Below are 16,361 nucleotides of genomic sequence, written 5' to 3' on the forward strand. Positions count from 1 at the left end.
CACATCCACATCTAATCTCCATATTAATCGACACGTGCCCCTTGAGGGGCTAAACAAATCAAATCAAAAATCCTTGCAGAACCAAAGTAAACGTGTCGCCCGATCGTGCACCTACAAGTACATCGAGCCCAACACCTAACGATTCAGTGAGCAGCTTCGTCGGCGCCCACACGTGCCGGATATCGGGTGCTGACTCGGACAGAAGTCATCCACGAGTCCTATGCTGAGAGGCTCGAGCCCAATGATTCGAGATCAGATCCTGACCGTCCATTAGATATCTCGCAGTTCTCGTCCTTTCCCCCTTTTCCGACGTAGGTCTTTATAGGAAGACACAGTCCGCGATCTCCAATTCCGCACTTCTCCTCCCTCCTCTTAACTCTTCTTCTTCTTCTTCCCTTCCTCTAATTATCGACTCCATAATTAGATAGATAGAGAAAGAGGAGGAGGAAGTCAAGAGAGCTGCGATTTTGGTATGTCTCCCTTCTCGTTGTTTGATGTATTATGCAATTATTTGTCGAGATAACTTTAAGCCTAAACTTAGAAAGTCTCGTTTCCGTAGTAGACCAATTCGTTAACATACCACCGGGACTTCGTTGGATTTCGTTGTTTTTTACTAGTGGTACTCTCAATTGGTCTAAGGTTTGGGTTTTTATAAGGGTTGTGTTGTGGATCTTCTGCTTATAGCTACTGATTATTGCCTGGTAATAAGATCCTTTGATTTGATTTATTATTTTCCTACTATTTCTATGGCTCAGTTGAGAAAGATCATAATTGTGCTCTCTGATGCTTGAATTTTAATGGAGCTGTGTATCTTTGAGTTACTCGCCCAGAAAAGTTGTTCTTTTAATGATTCTTTGCATCCTTTGCACTTTCTTCCTTTCTTTCTCCCAGTCGGTGGATTTGCAATTTTGTTAGCTTTTCTAGAAATCTGACGTTTCCTTATCCTTTGCGCATTGTAAGGACTCTAAAGTTTTGCTAGTTAGTGAATTAGTACTGATGAAATGAAATTGCTAAATAAGTTTTCTTCCAAGCATATACTTTTGGACCCATCCTTTGAAAGAGTAAGTTTGGTATGGTGTTTGTAGAGATCTAACATGGGGGTATTTACGAACATATAGTGATGCTACATTTGCTGTTATCATCATATATTGTGTGGAAGTAGATCAGCCTCCTTTCGTATATATTTGATGTCTTTAGTTCATTCCCTCTAAAATTTTCTATATTCACCTAGGTATATGAGATAGGGGAGCATATAAAGAGAATTGACCAATGTGTAAGTGTAGTGATATATTTGCAAAAGAATAACAGGACATAGAAAGAATGGAAAAAGAGAGGAAAAAGAAATAATGTAGCAATATGCTATATGTATGAACAATGACTCACTATTTCAGAATACAAAATGTAACTAAATAAGTGAAAAAGGCTTATTCTTCCTTATCGAAGCCCTTCTAAGGGCGCTTGAAAGACCTTGGCTTTTAGCTACTGATGACAGCACTGCATCTGGGACCGGAATAGGACCACGAAGCTGCTCTGTGATATTGCAGATGAGTTCAGAGACTATGATCCCCTCCCTCTTGACATCCACTCGTCCCAATGAATAAGCAGGAGAGAACTCACAAGCTTTTATCGGCACCATGGCCTGACCATGGTAGAACCATGGGATGCTTTGGGAGAAAGGTTCTGATGCCACAGCTGAAAGAGGATCTTATGTATGCCTCTCATATTTTAGAATACAAAGTGCAACTAGGATCTAGATACACGATGTTATTTTCTTATTGAAAATGACGGCAAGGCAAGATCTATTAAAACTTTCAATCCCTGCTTGGTATGTTTAGGCTAGACTTTCTTCAGACCCAGGAGAGGCAGCAAGCCCCATTGCTACTGTGGCCCTTTAACTGGATGCTGAATCAGTGCACATAATTACAGAAATGACTATAAAGTTGAAAAAAACAACCAAAAGTTGTTAATGTTCTGCTACCGGTCTAGTTGCTTGCTAAAATCTTATGATTTATTGGGCTTCTATGAGTTCACTGATGTAATTTTCTATTGTAGCTATGAATTTGTTGTTACATATCACATTTTTTGCTAATTCTGAATGGAAGCTGTGTATTAATAATTTTGCAGTTAATTCTTCTGAAGTGGTAGTGCATAATTGCACAAAATGCCAGCATTAAGGATGAAGAGCAAATTAAGCACGGAATGTGTAAGACAGGGTTCACTCCATGTGTGTCACAAGTCCAATAAAATATCCAAAGTTTCACACTCTCAAGTCAAAGCATTTCAACAACCAGAAGAACTGGACTCTTCAACTCGAGAAAATTGGATTTCCCAGAAAAGTAAGTGAACAAATAACCATATTTAATTTTCTGTACCTTATTCGACCTTCTAAAAATGGAACCTCCATTTGTACCTCTTGCACATTGCCTACAATATCAATCCTTGGAAGTTTGAAATTGTTGATGCATCAGTCATTTCCTGAAAGTTCTTTTTATATGAAGATTATTTTCTGATGTTTGATTTGACATTAGTTTAGGAAGTCAGAAAAGCATGATCAAGTAAGACTCATGCAGATATTGTCGGTAGACAATAGTTATCTAGGATTGATTATGAACATTTACCTTTGTGTCTGTTCTGTCTACAGAAAAAGTTTAAGGCTGTAAAACATAGTTTATGACTTTATTCTGCATTGATTCTGTGTTCATCTCTAAAGCTATCATATTTTACTGCAGTTTATTCCACCAAAGAAGTGTCTGGAGAGATTACTGGAATCATTGGCGCCAATGACTTCCAGGAGAATGGAGCGTCTACTAATTTGCTGATGGTGTCACAGTTATCTGATCCTATAAGTACTATGATAGAGGTACATGTTCAGTTACATTGTTCTGTTGTATATGATATGCCTTGTTGTGTATGAGTTTTCTACTAAATATTTGTGACATGCATGTTGTTTTCTCTGTGGTTTATATATCTAGGGTCCAACATCAGCTGCATCCCCTTGTGACATGGAAACGATCTTCTCACCTACTTTAGAGCACAACGATTCACAGTTAATACCAGCAAATAACATTAATGCAGGTAATCAGAACATCATATCTTTGTCCTTACTTGCAAACTGTGGCCTCCTTTCCATTGGCTTAGTTTTGTATAGTATTTAAAACCATCAGTACTTTTGATTTTCATTAAAACAAAGAATCCCTGGGAAGATGAAATTTATTTGTAAGTTTGTATGTTCTTGATAAGTATGGCTTATTGCTTCAATGTCAAAGGACAGCTTTCTTTTGGTGATGTGGACCATCTTTCTGATTATGAAAATTGGAAGTTTGCTTCTCTTTGAGCAAGACAGATAAGCTCTCTGCTTATGCAAGGTGAAAGATGAAAGATGAAACTTAACTGGGCTCTGTACGAGCTGACATTGATCAACAACATTTGATCTTTTGAGAGAAGATATTGGTAACTCTTTTGTATTGAGTTGCTATGCAAATATTCTAGATTATGTTGGACATTTAATTTAAATTGTCCCAGACAGTCAGTTTCCCTATATATCTTCCTTCTATCAATTCCTAAGGTCTAGTTTTTTGTGGTAAACCTTATATTTGTGGGACCATACGGGTCCGTCTGTTGTTATTGCACTAATTTGTTTCCTCAGGGATAGTTGATAGTATACAAAATTTCTTATTGTACACTTGGGTGCGGAAATTTAAAGTTCTCCAGATACTTGTGATTGGTTAATACTTTATTATGATTTTCTTTCTCTCTTTTTTTTTGGCAGTTAGAGATGAAAACCAAGAATTGCCACTTTTGATTGCTGATGACAGTGATGATGGCAGTTGTGACTCAAGTGATCTTCTAATTTGTGACGAACTGGATTTCTACATTTCTGAGAATGTTTCTGCTTCTCCCTTTGATAGTATAATGGGATTTACAAATGACGCCTCCACAGTTTTACATGAATGTATGAATTCAGAGTTTATTATTGATATGGCAGAGAGATGTATGATACTCCCATTCCTAGAGAAAACAGTGGAAACCTGCTATGTCAATGATGAACCTTCACTTGAAGAAATTATAAACTATGATGATACATACTTGTATCTTGCATTACATCAGATGCAATCTTCCAATCAAGAAACTGAAGAAAACTATGTGCTTGATGATTTGGAAGGTAACGAATGTTCTGATCAACATTCACTGTTCAGAGATTTACCTGAATTGTGTGAGACAAATTCATCCATTATTCCTATTTGGTTACCAAATGCAGAAGAAAGGAGGCCCATCACCCTTGTACTTGATTTGGATGGTAAGCTGATGGAGGTTTTCCGCGGTTTCTTTTATATGTGAATGTTTATCCTATATATAACAATACTTCTTTGCTTGTTTTCCAAAACAATCAACTATTTCAGTAGCTGTCTCAAACTGCCTTGCTATCTTTTCTTAGTTATCTCTTGCACCATGTTGAAAAAGTGGCCACTTTTACTTCTGTTCAGAAACTCTTGTCCATTCAACTCTGGAGCACTGCGACGATGCTGACTTCACTTTTCCAGTTTTCTTTAACATGAAGCAGCATGATGTTTATGTAAGACGGAGGCCTTACCTTCAGATGTTCCTTGAGAGGGTGGCCGAGATGTTTGAAATCGTCATTTTCACAGCTAGTCAAAGCATCTACGCAGAACAGCTACTTGATAAACTGGATCCATATGGGAAACTGATCTCTCAGCGTATTTATCGTGAATCGTGCATGTTCTCTGATGGAAGCATTACCAAAGACCTCACAATTCTAGGAGTTGACCTGGCAAAAGTAGCCATAATTGATAATTCTCCACAGGTGATGTTCCTCCGTAAGTTTCTTGTACATAGAATTAGATAACTAGTATAGAACTAGTATAGATTGTACATGATATGGCTTCATGGTCCTACTAACACTACTTTATCACATATATCATTGTTTTGGACATGTTGTTACTAGAACTTTATCATTGCTAAATGAGTCCAGAGCAGATCCATCTAGATATCAGTTGCATACTTATGTTACTTTAGTCTTTTGTCCTATTCCAAAGACTTCAGACAAACGGTGACTCAGTCTTCCCTTTTCTAACTTGATTCAGGTTTTCCGGTTACAAGTGAATAATGGGATACCTATAAAGAGCTGGTTTGATGATCCAACAGACCAATCATTACTTCAATTGCTTCCTTTCCTTGAGACCCTTGTTGATGTGGAGGACGTTCGACCAATTATAGCGAAGAAATTTGGCAAAAAAGATTGACAATTTCTTCGGACAATCATTCACATAGCTTTATTAACTCCATTCCACTCTCTCATTCTTAAGGTCACTCTTCCTTGCGGAATCAGAACATTGATACAAAATAATCTATTGATTTAGATTTGAAATTTATGGCAAGTTAGCTATTGTAAATTGTAGCATTTGGTTTTACAGCTAACTGCCTTGAGTTTGTATTCTAGTATCCTTCTTTTGTTGATGTGTGTGTATATAAAACACATTGATGAAATAAAATTGTGTGCTTCCCACTTTTTCCAACATATATTGCAGAGATCGCAACACTGCCAGATAATTTGACTTTACTCTTTTGGCCAATTATTTTCATATGAGGACTTATGACAGAGCAAGTGTGTTCTCTGGTGTCCAATGTCACTTTATACCTGCCACTCTGTAGCATTCTATAATGCAGAGATTGTAGATTTTCCTAAGCAAGAAGTTGTTAATGGTTTCATGGCATGCTTAATTGATTTCATCTATCCTGTATACCATTTTGAAGCAGTCTCAGTATGATTTCTTCAGCCAAAGTCAGAACATGCAACAAGAGTGTTACAATATGAAGTTCACATTAACTGTTTTCCTCTGCCTAAGCTTACAGAAATGATTGACAATAGTTATGACATATGTATGATAAGTTCTGATAACTTACCAAAGATAATTTCTAGCCGATAATAAGCGTGGTGGAACATTTATTTCAGTATGATCTCCTCAATCTAGGCATCTCCTTCTTTGCCTTACTGAAAAAACCAGTCTCCAACACCCAGTCCTCAATCATCACCTGAGAACTAGCCCCTTGGTCTGCCGGCACAAGGTGCCCCGCGCCGGAGATAACGACGTGGCTTAAACTCCCCGACCGCTGCACGTAACCAGCGAGTTCCCCGTCGACCTTCCACACCACCCTCTCGGCCTTCAAGAAGCTCTCCAAGCCCTCCCAGTCCATCTCCTTCATCCAAGCCTCAGTAGAGACTACCCCATCTCTCAAGTCATACACCCCTTGGTACAGCAGCACCCTACTCTTCTTGATCAATTCCTCCACCTCAAACTTAACACTCTTCATCACATCCTCGTGCATTACCGCCCCTACTTCAATGCTGCATTCCTCCCAAGTTACTCCTTTTGCGACGCCGAGCGCTTCCCTCACCTCGTCGTTGTTGAGGAACACCGCCACCGCTTCGGCCTGGTAAGGCTTCTTCTTTGTAAGATCGTACAGCGTCGCCAGCCCGGTCGCGTTCTCTAGCCAATTCAAGACCTTGCTTCTCGCGTCCGATGCCGCTGCCCACTTCTCGTCAAGCGTCAAGCTGATCGCCTCGCTCTGTAGCTGATCAAGGTAAGCCTTTTGCCTCTCGTTGATCAATCCGGTGAAGTATGCCGACGCGGCGTGGGTGCCCACCTGGGCAATCGGGTGCGTCAGCCCGTTCCCGATCGCCACACCCTTCAAATTTATCCGGCGAGACTTCGGGAGCTGAGAATTCCGATTAAGTATGTAGTAACCGGCGGCGGGGATGTATTTCCCTGCATAGCTCTCGCCAGTGAGGTAGAGCGATCTCGCACGGAAGCTGTTCGACGAAATGAACGAGTCGATCGCGGCAAAAAGATGCGCCGCGATGGTGGGCTGGTCGCGAGGAATGAGGGTGGAATTGGCGGCCACGCTGAAGCCGGAGCCGAGGGGGTTGTCTATGAAGAGTAGGCCGAAGCGGCGGTTCCAGGAGAAGGGGTTCGATTGGAGAGTGGGCGGGGCGCCGGGGGAGACGAGGAAGGGGCCGAGCTCGAACAGGTTGCCGAGCATCGAGGAGCAGCCGGGGCCGCCCTGGAGCCATACGAGGAGAGGGGTGGAGGAGAGAGGAGTGAGGGGGTGTTGGGCTTCGTAGAAGGCGAAGAAGAGGGAGGAGGAGGAGGAGATGGGGAGGTAGCCGGATTTGGTGGGGAGGGCGGAGGAGGGGAAGGGAGAGGTGGGGGTTGAAGGGAGTGGGAGGGAGGAGAAGAGGAGGAAGAGGAGGAGGAGATGAGTGGACTCCATTTCCATGGGGAAGAGTGGTACGTTGACTTGGAGAGTCTTGGATAATGTGATGCAAGAAGATAGGAGAATGGCACAGGTGGTTGGGTGTTTTACGCTGCTACTGCTCCCAAAATTTATCACCGTTCTACTGTAGTCTATAAACTACTTATCAAATTACTACAATTTGTACCAAGTAAGTAGCCACGTAAATTTTTTAACATAAATTACTCTTACAAAAAGTGGTTTTATAACATTACTCTTCTAGATTTCTATTACTTTAGCACAAGATTTTCTTTTAAGGTTTATTATTTTATAATTCGATGTCTTAAAAACCTATTTATTAAATTGCCTTTTAAAACAATGATTTACCTTACTAACATGGCGCTTATATTATAAAAAGTATAGTAGTTCGATAGATAATTTAAAAACTATAGTATAATATAAAAAAATTAACCAGGAATAGTAGATCATTAAATAGAAAAAAGTTTGGAGGAGTGCTAATGAGAGTATTGTGCTCTTTAGTTACTCACTAACATATATGACTATATGATATGGATCTATATAATACACACTTGGAATAAAATAAAAGTTATTTATATAAGCAACATGAGTTTTGCCTCATGTTTATTATCGTGATAATTAAGGTTATTTCATTGCCAGCATCAAACTGCATCAAATGAAAAGTAGTAGAAGAATTTGAATCAGTTTGACGTTTCAATATGGAGTAGGTGTATATCTATTTACCGCGAAGGTTTCTTTTTTATTTTTATTTTCTTTTTTTTACAATCTCCGACAACTTCCTGATGATTTCTAACATTAATTGTAACATCATCGAACACACACAATAATCCATGCCATACACAGGAGTAGTCAGTAAGATCTCCTTAATCTAAGCACTTCCTCCTTTGCATCAATGAATAATCCAGTCTCCAACACCCAGTCCTCAATCATCACCTGAGAAATAGCCCCTTGGTCCGCCGGCACGAGGTGCCCCGCGCCGTGGACAACAACGTGGCTCAAACTCCCCGACCTCTGCACGTAACCGGCGAGTTCCCCGTTGACCTTCCACACCACCCTGTCGGCCTTCAAGAAGCTCTCCAACCCCTCCCATTCCATCTCCTTCATCCAAGCCTCGGTAGAGACTAACCCAACTCTCAAGTCATACACCCCTTGGTACAGCAGCACCCTCCTCTTCTTGATCAATTCCTCCACCTCAAACTTGACACTCTTCATCATATCCTCGTGCATTGCCTTCCCTACTTCACTGCTGCATGCCTCCCAAGTCACCCCTTTTGCGACGCCGAGCGCTTCCCTCACCTCATCGTTGTTGAGGAACGTCGCCACCATTTGGCTCTGGTAAGGCTTCTTCTTTGTGAAATCATAGAGTGTTGCTAGCCCCGTCGCGTTCTGTAGCCAATTCAAGGCCGTGGCTCTGGCTTCCGACGCCGTCGCCCACTGCTCGTTGAGCGTCAACCTGATCGCTTCGCTCTGTAGCTGCTCAAGGTAGGCCTTTTGCTTCTCGTTGATGAATCCGGTGAAGTACGCCGACGCGGCGTGGGTGCCTACCTGGGCAACCGGGTGCGTCATCCCGTTCCCGATCGCCACGCCTTTTAGATTGATCCGGCGAGACCTCGGGACCTGAGAATTCTTCTTTAGTATGTAATATCCGGCGGCAGGGATGTATTTTCCTGCATAGCTCTCGCCGGTCAGGTAGAAGGGTCTTGCACGGAAGTTGTTCGACGAAATGAACGAATCAATCGCGGTGAAGAGATGCGCGGCGATGGTGGGTTGATCGCGGGGGATGAGGGTGGAATTGGCGACGACGCTGAAGCCGGTGCCGAGAGGGCTGTCGATGAAGAGGAGTCCGAACCGGCGGTTCCAGGAGAAGTGGTTGGGGCGGAGAGTGGGGGCGGAGGGGGAGACGAGGAAAGGACCGAGCTCGAAGAAGTTGGCTAGCATGGAGGAGCAGCCGGGGCCTCCCTGGAGCCAGACAAGGAGAGGGGTGGAAAGGAGAGGCGTGAGGGGGCGTTGGGCTTCGTAGAAGGCGAAGAAGACGGAGGAGGAGGTGGAGGAGATGGGGAGGTAGCCGGATTTGGTGGGGAGGGCGGAGGAGGGGAAGGGGGAGGTGGAGGTAGATGGAAGTGGGAGGGAGAAGAAGAAGAGGAGGAAGAAGAAGACGAGGAGATGAGTGGAATCCATCTCCATGGTTACGTTGAATTGGAGGTGACTGTTTAGTGGGACTGAGAGTAGCTATAACCGTGTTTAGCCCTAACACCCAAATTAATTAAATCCAACAAGATGTACAATATTAAAGCATTAAAAATAAAGAGTAAATATAATCATATTTATCCTTAAATTGCAACCAAACGCTACCCATATATTTTTTGCAATAAGGTAGAAGAAAAGGTGGGCCTTTTGTTTCTTTGTTAATAAGAGAGGGGACGTAGAAAATTGGGCAGAAACTATATTTGTACAAATGAAATAAGAGCAAGGTTGCATTTTTATTTTCTTCTTTTATTATTCTTATCAAAAAGGGAAGAAGACAAAGATAAATATTTCCCAAGATATTAATTATAAATAAATATGGATCAAAACCTATGTTGCTATGTTAGAGATATCTAGCAGGCGTTATAAAAGCGGGATAACGGGGCTTATCTGCGTCATAAACGGATAAACCTTGAAATATATTCCATACCTTATCCAAGGAAACCCCGAATAGTCAGTCAGTCCATTCCCTTCCTCCGTTTCCCTCTCTTTTTCTCTACCTCCTCTTCTCGTTCTCGATGCCGCGGCTGCCCCTGCGCCCCTCGCTCCTCTCTCCTCCCTCGCCTTCTCTCTCCCTTCTCCCCTTCCACCTTACCCACCTCTCAAAGTCCGCTCCTTTCCGGATTACCAAGACGCCTCTCGTTTACTCCACTTATCGCCATTATCCCGTTCGCTTGAGCTCAGGCATGTCCCATTTCGCCGCTTTGTTTAGCTTTAATGGGGTTAGGTATTGTTAGTTTTGTGGTTTCTTCTTAACTCTCTGTATTTCTCTTTCTAGTTGCACCAGTCGTTGCCGAAGCGGTTACTGGCGCTGAGGACGATGAGAAAGATGAAGAAGAAGAAAGGAATTTTGTAGAGGTTGGATATATTAGTAGTGCCCATGGGCTCAAAGGGGAGGTCCGAGTAATGCCCAGCACGGATTTTCCGGAACTTAGATTCGGCGAGGTATGGTTGTGGTTTGCAACATTGATGAGGAAAAGGGGAAAAAGATAAAGAGTTTTTGAGAACTTTTTGTTTGGTTTTGATTTCACGTTTGTTTGTTCTCTTCTGTTGTATGGTGGGTATTGGATGCTTTAGCCAGGAAGAAGATGGCTGAGAACACGCGTCGCAGGAAAAGAGTTAATATCAGAACTGGAGCTAACAGGGGGTAGGGGCCATCCTGGGCAGAAGAGTTGGATTATCAGTTTTAGTGGAATTGATACTGTGGACGAGGTCAGCTTATTTCCTCGCCAATTGTGTTTATTTTTTCTATCATAGGGATAATGAGAATTCTAAATTAGCTAAACAATGAATTCAGGTATTAAATTTGTTTGATCTTTGAAGTATAATCTAGAATGGGTAACAGAAGAGTATTACATAAGCTATTGTTCATGGTGTCATTAGAAACTTTGCAAGGGCCAGTAGCCAGTCACTATAGTTGCAATCAGTTAATCAATTTTATTTCATGTATTACATTTCTAAGTAGCCTTGCCTACATAAAATGTTGCCTTGCAGGCTAGACAAATAGTTGGTTCAACTATACTTGTGAGGGAAGGAGACAGACCGGAATTGGAGGAAGGCGACTTTTACACTCTTGACCTTGTCGGCATGAGAGTTGTTCTTAAGGTCCATGCTTGTTCTTCTCTTCAGTCATTTTGTCATGTGCCGAGTATTGTACTTAATACAAATAAGAGACAAAATATTGTTTCCAAATCTTGTCATTCCCTTGTTCCTTCTTCTCTTCTCATTTAACTTTTGACTAGGTTTTGTATCTTTTCAAGAAAGATACCTTTGTTTGACCATAAATGATGCAATCAACTTTGTGAGCAATGGTTGCATGATTCCCAATTTGATAAACACAAATTATGTAAGCTTAGTTATTGAGCTGCACTTATTTTACTTTGATCTTTGGCAAAAGTTATTGGTAATAGTGGATGCATTATCTTCCTAAATGGAGCACACTCATATACTTCTTAATTGTGGATTGCTTGATCAGGAATTCATGATTTTGCATATCCATATTAAGCTGTTTGACCAAAAAAGATTATGATTTTATATTTATACTAACTTTAATTGTTTTATCAAAGATCATTTTATTATAACCATGAGCTCTTTTGATTTCCAATTGCATTATATTATTCCATTATTTTCCAGTCTTAGAGATATTTGAATCCTCAGTAAAGTAAACATAATATATTATATTTTCTTTCAGGATACAGGCAAACTGGTAGGAACAGTCACCAATGTTTTCAACTTTGGTGCTGGTGATCTGCTACAGGTGATGCTTACAACTGTAGACGACAAAAATCATTCCAGCACATCAAATCTGGATACAAGTTCTGGTCAGCATATATGGATTCCATTTGTTGAAGCAATTGTCCCTGATGTTGATATGGATACAAAAGAAATGCTGATCACTCCTCCAAAAGGACTGTTAGAGCTGAATGTACGATCTGATGTGAGAACTAAGAAAGAAAGGCGTCTGATGGTTAGGTCTGCTCCTTCTTAGTGCATATGTAATTTTAGACATTTCCATCTGAAATATTGAGCTGAAATTTGTCAGTGATATTCATGACTGCCACCTCGAAAGGAGGTCAAAAGTTATACATGCGCAGAAACTTTGTTGCATATCCTTCAGTTTCCATTTTTTATTATGGAACTACAGTTTCCACATGCTAAAGATAATAGCAAATGTTTGGTAGTGGTTTTCTGAAGCTACTCCATTTTCTATATGGGAATAAACTTTTTGTACTTAAGTTAATACACAGATGATGTAGCAATTTCAGTATTTGATGAGCAATCTTCCTTGTGAATTCTTACAGGAGTGGAAGCAGAAAAAGAAGTTACAGCAACGTCTTATTGCAGCTAAAAAGGTACTGTCGGAGATTGGCCAGAAACATGTTCTGGAAGGATTAAGATTTGGAGAGAAAAATCAAAAGACTTCACTTGCAAAACAGATTGCAAGCATTGACTTCAAATTGTTTCAACTTGCAATACAGAGTATCAACAAACCATTTGACAGGTAGACTTACAATTCCCTCAGTGTGATTTTTCCCTCCATGTCATAAGTGAGTCTTTACTTTCAGGGATATATTGCAATGTTGTATAAATTTTTAAAAAGTTACCCTTTAATAATTGCTAGTTCTTTTAGTGGCTGTGCTTGTTCTTCACTTTTAATAAGATCCTCCTTATTTGATTCATTCTTTCCTTTTTATCCACCTCCATTTGCACAACCTTTTTGTTTTCAAATGTATTATTCCTACAATACATTTTGTTGTTTTGAGTGTCTTCCTCATGGGTCAATTAATGGCTCAGTTGAAAATGTCAAAAAGTGAGGTGTCTTGCTTCTTGCGTCCAATAATGCTAGAGGCCATGAGTTCAAGTTATAAAACAACCTTTGCAGGACTGTAGGCAAGGCTATATACAACTTCCATTTCTTGCCCACATCAGTGGGACACTCGTGCACCTGGCCACCCTCTTTTTAGTTCAATCATGTGAAAGAAAATTTTAATACATACCAATGTCGCCCCATTAGTGAAATGATTTTCTATTGCAACTCATGGGCTTTCTTTCATGATGTGAGATTCTATATTCTGTTAGCTGACATTCATGAACAATTTTGTGATCTAATTTGTGTTTTTGGAAAATTTGAACAGCTGCAGCTTGTCAGAATATAAGGATACCAATTCACCTGAATTGTTGAAGAATGTAATTAAAATATCTCGTCATAACCTCATTATTTTTGAAAGTGAAGGGAAGGACAACTTGAACTATGAAGTATACAAACTGGGTGTACAACTCCTTGCAAAATCTAAAGCTGCTATCGTTCTGTTTGCAAATGAGAAGAACTGTGCTGGCAAGGGTCTTGACACTGATTTGGTTAGAACTGAATCTATGGTGAACCAGTTTCAGAAATTTCTTCGTGATTTCAATAAGCTTTTTAAGGTGTGTCTTGTGAGTAGATATGCATTATTGTTTTTGCTGAAGCTAGTTGATAAAATAAACCTTCAGTAAGGAAAACTATCGAATTATCATTATAATCTTTGTTGAGAGGTGTTGCAAAGTATAGTTTGTTTATTATATGATCGGATCTTCATACCTTTGCTATTTCATAAAATCATACTCATATTCTATCTCAAGATTCATGAACTTGCTTGCAGAAATTGTTTTAATGGGTGGTATTTGTGCCACACAGGTGGAAGGCCATGATAAAACAGTTCCTTTCATAATGATCTCTTCAGATCCAGAAATAGAGTCATGTAAAGAGTGTTTATTAGAGAATGACTACTTCGGCTTAAATAGTGAAAGGGTAAATCATCCTATTACTGAACTTATTCTCATCAGTCTTCTTAGAAGCAATTTACCGTTATGTATAATATTTATGTGTTTCTATTCTCTCATATTGCAGGAACATTCTTTAAATATTCCTTATCATGATATCTTGGATGCAATTATAATGTTTCTCAAAATAGCACAAACAACTAACTGTTTTCCTTGCTCACTTAGTCAATTCATTTTTCATTCTTACAGACAAGGAAAGCAATCCAGACTAGTGAACATATTTCTATTACCACGGCATTACTCCATCAGGCTTTCGCTCATTACTTTTTAGTGAACAAATCATGAGCTAGCAATATTTGTTTAAATCTTTTCTAGTATATAATAAAGTGCATTTGAGGCCTTAGTTACCCCTCTATGAGTTGCAAGGTTGAATGTTTCTCTAGTTCCTAATTCTAATCATTCCTAAGTGAACTTTTGTTTTACCTTCCTATTATATATCGGCAGGCTAAGGGAGTATTGTCTTCTGCACGCTCCTTTCAGGTTTTGTGCAGCCTAGGATTTGATCTATTAGTGCCTTGTCCTTGGTAAAGTTGATGCCTTCATTATCGGCTGCCTACCTTGATCAGAAACCTTATGTCTGCTATCAAGGGGATGGGTAGTAGTGGAGAGTGAGAGATAGGCTGGATCAAGAAGGAGATAGGAATGGAGGCAGTGAGAAGAGAGAGAATAGTGGTGTTTTGGTGCATGAAGGAGAGAGAGGATAGGTTGCGACAGGCTGGGGGAGCGGAGGGAGGAATAAACCAAGCATTGATAGATAGAGTGAGCTAAACATGTTTGCAACTTCCAAAGCACTTTTATTGCTCTATATTTTGGAGTTTAATGATAACTATTGTTATATGTTATATATATGTTGTATAGTCTTTGATCTTCATATTATTGTTAGCTTAATGATGAATTAGCAGTACATAATGAGAAATCTGATAGAATGATTGACGGAATAGTTCTATAGTAACATGGTAATCAGCCTATTTTCCATGCTTTTGCTTGTGGTGTTGTTAGATGTCTGTCTTGAGAAGCTGGGCATTTGATGCCTGTTTCTCAAAAAACACACCAAAAAAAAAAAAAAGTTCTGTCTTCCAGTCTAGGTCATCTGATGCAAAGCCCGTATGTAATCACTCATGACCCAAATATGGGCTGGTAAACCCACTTTCATGATTTATAATATCGTCATATTTGCAGTCTAATTTTTGTTTCACGAGTATGCTGTTGTCCATTAACTCCTCTGTTCTTATTGTACAGTGTAATTTCAACCACGACTCCTTTATGACAATGTCAATTGATGTTCCTTTCTGCCTCCATTGACAGGTCTGGGTTTTAGAAGGAGAGAAACTTCCAATTGTCAGCATTTCTACAGCCCAAAGTGGAAACCAAATCTTGTTAAAATCTCCTTGGGAGATACTCCAAGCACCAATAGGATCTGGAGGAATTTTCAACTTACTTTCATCCCTTAAAATAAATGATGTTCTTAACAAAATGGGTGTAGAGTATGTGCAGGTTAGACATCTTACTATCGTCCATTCTTTGCTCTAGCATATTTTAGAGTACATTTGTTTCCACTATTACTTTCAGAAGATAATAATTCCAATAGGAAATAATTTATCTTTATTTTTTCATCCAGCACTAAAGAAATACTTTGCCAAGAACTTGATATATTCACAACTTAGGAAATTGGTCTGCCTGTAGAACTTTACATTGAGTTAGTTGACTAAATCCACTTCCACAAGTAGAAAAGTAGACCCTACGCTGCCGGTTCAATTTCCTTGAACTACCAAATCTAAAGCCTGGTCATCTTTCTACTTGAGTCTTGAATCTCTACAACTGGCTTCTTGATTCTTTTGTGCAGTTATGCAGCTTGGATAACCAATCCGCTTTTGGGAATCCATTGTTCTTCGGATTGGTTAGTTCCCGCAATGCAGACGTGGGAGTCAAAATCTCTGAGACCACTGGACTGGATGATCACTTCGACATGATCTTTTCCATGAAGCACATAAACAAGATCTGCAAAGAAATCAATAAGCTCAGGTTCCATGCTCTCCCTGAGCAGCATGCACATGTCATCAAGCAGGCTGACAACGAATTCATCACTGTTAATGCAGAGACGCCCAACTCGTATCACCTTCATTGTTCATTGTACGGCTTCTTGAACACTTGTTCACTCGAGAATATGTGTGTTATGCAAGTTCTTGATTAAACTTCTTTCTTATAAATTTTATTCCACCTTTTTCCCTTCAACTCTATCTAAAAAAGCTTTTATCATTCTGATATTTGATCTTTTTTTTTCTTTATTCTTTTTTGTGTGTGGCTTAATTGCTTTTCTTGAAGCATAGTGGCCGGGGACAGCTTGTTTTGAGACAAACGTGCCTCAGTCACAGCCCCCTGCATGCATTGAGAACAGTGTACTCTTCAGTCAGATGTATATGAAACTTTATACCTTGTCTTAAGTGTTATACAAGTACTTTAGAAATATAAGATCAAACACGTAATGGCAAACATCATGACGACTTGAA

The 16,361-nt window shown here is 40.0% G+C and overlaps 4 protein-coding genes across 7 annotated transcripts; 2 read left to right on the forward strand and 2 right to left on the reverse strand.

The window, feature by feature from the left end:
- Positions 1–281: 281 nt before the first annotated feature.
- Positions 282–5,534, forward strand: LOC140789316 (uncharacterized). Of its 2 annotated transcripts, XM_073138977.1 has the most exons (8): positions 330–470; positions 2,125–2,336; positions 2,730–2,860; positions 2,973–3,075; positions 3,770–4,162; positions 4,259–4,297; positions 4,485–4,822; positions 5,103–5,534. In XM_073138977.1, exons 2-8 carry the CDS (start codon positions 2,162–2,164, stop codon positions 5,259–5,261), a joined length of 1,338 nt encoding a protein of 445 aa, XP_072995078.1. In that variant the 5' UTR covers positions 330–470; positions 2,125–2,161; the 3' UTR covers positions 5,262–5,534. The 2 variants fall into 2 exon arrangements, with proteins under 2 accessions (XP_072995077.1, XP_072995078.1); XM_073138976.1 differs by having other exon boundaries at positions 282–470; positions 3,770–4,297.
- A 286-nt stretch (positions 5,535–5,820) lies between these two features.
- LOC140789317 (serine carboxypeptidase-like 50) lies at positions 5,821–7,430 on the reverse strand. The gene has a single exon (XM_073138978.1). It carries the CDS (start codon positions 7,294–7,296, stop codon positions 5,968–5,970), a length of 1,329 nt encoding a protein of 442 aa, XP_072995079.1. The 5' UTR covers positions 7,297–7,430; the 3' UTR covers positions 5,821–5,967.
- A 578-nt stretch (positions 7,431–8,008) lies between these two features.
- On the reverse strand, positions 8,009–9,581 carry LOC140788263 (serine carboxypeptidase-like 50). The gene has a single exon (XM_073137445.1). It carries the CDS (start codon positions 9,472–9,474, stop codon positions 8,140–8,142), a length of 1,335 nt encoding a protein of 444 aa, XP_072993546.1. The 5' UTR covers positions 9,475–9,581; the 3' UTR covers positions 8,009–8,139.
- Positions 9,582–9,928: 347 nt separating this feature from the next.
- On the forward strand, positions 9,929–16,295 carry LOC140788261 (uncharacterized). Of its 3 annotated transcripts, none has more exons than XM_073137441.1 (10): positions 9,929–10,218; positions 10,313–10,479; positions 10,612–10,746; positions 11,029–11,139; positions 11,726–12,001; positions 12,336–12,535; positions 13,170–13,458; positions 13,709–13,822; positions 15,160–15,348; positions 15,698–16,295. In XM_073137441.1, the coding sequence occupies exons 1-10, from the start codon at positions 10,053–10,055 to the stop codon at positions 16,043–16,045; spliced, it is 1,995 nt and encodes a 664-aa protein (XP_072993542.1). In that variant the 5' UTR covers positions 9,929–10,052; the 3' UTR covers positions 16,046–16,295. The 3 variants fall into 3 exon arrangements, with proteins under 3 accessions (XP_072993542.1, XP_072993543.1, XP_072993544.1); XM_073137442.1 differs by having other exon boundaries at positions 13,170–13,392; XM_073137443.1 differs by having other exon boundaries at positions 13,263–13,458.
- Positions 16,296–16,361: the final 66 nt, after the last annotated feature.

Source organism: Typha latifolia, chromosome 5 (genome assembly GCF_019914945.1).
Source record: "Typha latifolia isolate L0001 chromosome 5, TyphaL0001v2, whole genome shotgun sequence".
Classification (NCBI taxonomy): domain Eukaryota; kingdom Viridiplantae; phylum Streptophyta; class Magnoliopsida; order Poales; family Typhaceae; genus Typha; species Typha latifolia.